The sequence below is a fragment of the Parus major genome, unplaced genomic scaffold (genome assembly GCF_001522545.3).
Source record: "Parus major isolate Abel unplaced genomic scaffold, Parus_major1.1 Scaffold625, whole genome shotgun sequence".
Lineage (NCBI taxonomy): Eukaryota > Metazoa > Chordata > Aves > Passeriformes > Paridae > Parus > Parus major.
In genome coordinates this window covers 3843-5436 of record NW_015379511.1, presented here as the reverse complement: position 1 = coordinate 5436, position 1594 = coordinate 3843, and the positions used below count along the sequence as shown (strand labels likewise).

The following is a 1594-nucleotide window of genomic DNA, read 5'->3' as shown; positions in this document are numbered from 1 at the left end:
CAGTTTGGGGTGAAACCCAGGACAGTTTGGGGTGAAACCCAGGACAGTTTGGGGTGAAACCCAGGATAGTTCAGGGTCAAACCCGGATCAGTTTGGGGTGAACCCAGGACAGTTTGGGGTCAAGCCCGGATTAATTTGGGGTGAACCCGGATCAGTTTGGGCTGAACCCAGAACAGTTTGGGGTCAAACCTGGGACAGTTTGGGGTGAACCCATCACACTCTGGGCTGAACCCATCACACTCTGGGCTGAACCCAGATCAATTTGGGTCAAACCCATCACACTTTGGGCTGAACCCAGATCAATTTGGGCTGAACCCAGACCAATTTGGGTCGAACCCATCACACTCTGAGCTGAACCCATCACACTTTGGGTCAAACCCATCACACTTTGGGTCAAACCCAGCACACTTTGGGCTGAACCCAGATCAATTTGGGCCGATCCCATCACACTTTGGGTCAAACCCAGGACACTTTGGGCCGAACTCATCACACTTTGGGCTGAACCCAGCACACTTTGGGCTGAACCCAGCACACTCTGGGTCAAACCCAGATCAATTTGGGCTGAACCCAGATCAATTTGGGCTGAACCCATCACACTTTGGGTCAAACCCATCACACTTTGGGTCAAACCCATCACAATTTGGGTCAAACCCATCACACTTTGGGTCAAACCCAGCACACTTTGGGTCAAACCCATCACACTCTGCTGTCCCCCCACCCCTCCCCACCCGTTTGCAGCACGCAGATGAAGAAGGTGATGCTGACCGTGTTCAAGCACAACCACGGCGCTCTCCAGTTCTTCCGCGAGGCGCTGCAGTAAGTGCTGCCCCCCGCCCAGCCCAGCCCAGCCCAGCCCCCAGCCCCGCCGGGAGGTGACAGCAGTGACATCGGGAGGTGACACCAGTGCCACCGCCTCGTGCCAGTGGCCGGGGCCGGGCGCCGCGGGCAGGCGGGGCAGGGGCAGAGACAGAGGTGGGTGCTCGGGGAACCCCCTCCCCAAAATAAAACCAGCCAAACTCGGGGATCCCCCTCCCCAAAATAGAAACAAACTCGGGGATCCCCCTCCCCAAAATAACAACAAACTCGGGGATCCCCATCCCTAAAATAACAACAAACTCGGGGATCCCCCCATCCCTAAAATCAACCAAACTCGGGGATCCCCCTCCCCCAAAATAAAAACAAACTCGGGGATCCCCCATCCCTAAAATCAACCAAACTCGGGGATCCCCCATCCCTAAAATCAACCAAACTCGGGGATCCCCCTCCCCAAAATAAAACCAAACTCGGGGATCCCCCTCCCCAAAATCAAAACAAACTCGGGGATCCCCCCATCCCTAAAATAAAAACAAACTCGGGGATCCCCCTCCCCAAAATAAAAACAACCAAACTCGGGGATCCCCCTCCCCAAAATAACAACAAACTCGGGGATCCCCCTCCCCAAAATAAAAACAAACTCGGGGATCCCCCTCCCTAAAATCAACCAAACTTGGGGATCCCCCTCCCCAAAATAACAACAAACTCGGGGATCCCCCTCCCCAAAATCAACCAAACTCGGGGATCCCCCTCCCCAAAATCACAACAAACTCGGGGATCC

At 54.9% G+C, this 1594-nt stretch overlaps 1 protein-coding gene across 1 annotated transcript in view; it reads left to right on the top strand.

Annotated features, from left to right (window-relative positions):
- Positions 1–820, top strand: part of NAA40 (N-alpha-acetyltransferase 40, NatD catalytic subunit) — an 8717-nt gene extending 7897 nt beyond the window's left edge. The window contains exons 4-5 of the mRNA XM_033511771.1: positions 257–329; positions 739–820. Of these exons, the coding sequence (XP_033367662.1) occupies positions 257–329; positions 739–820 (155 nt within the window). The remainder of the gene's footprint in view (positions 1–256; positions 330–738) is intronic.
- Positions 821–1594: the final 774 nt, after the last annotated feature.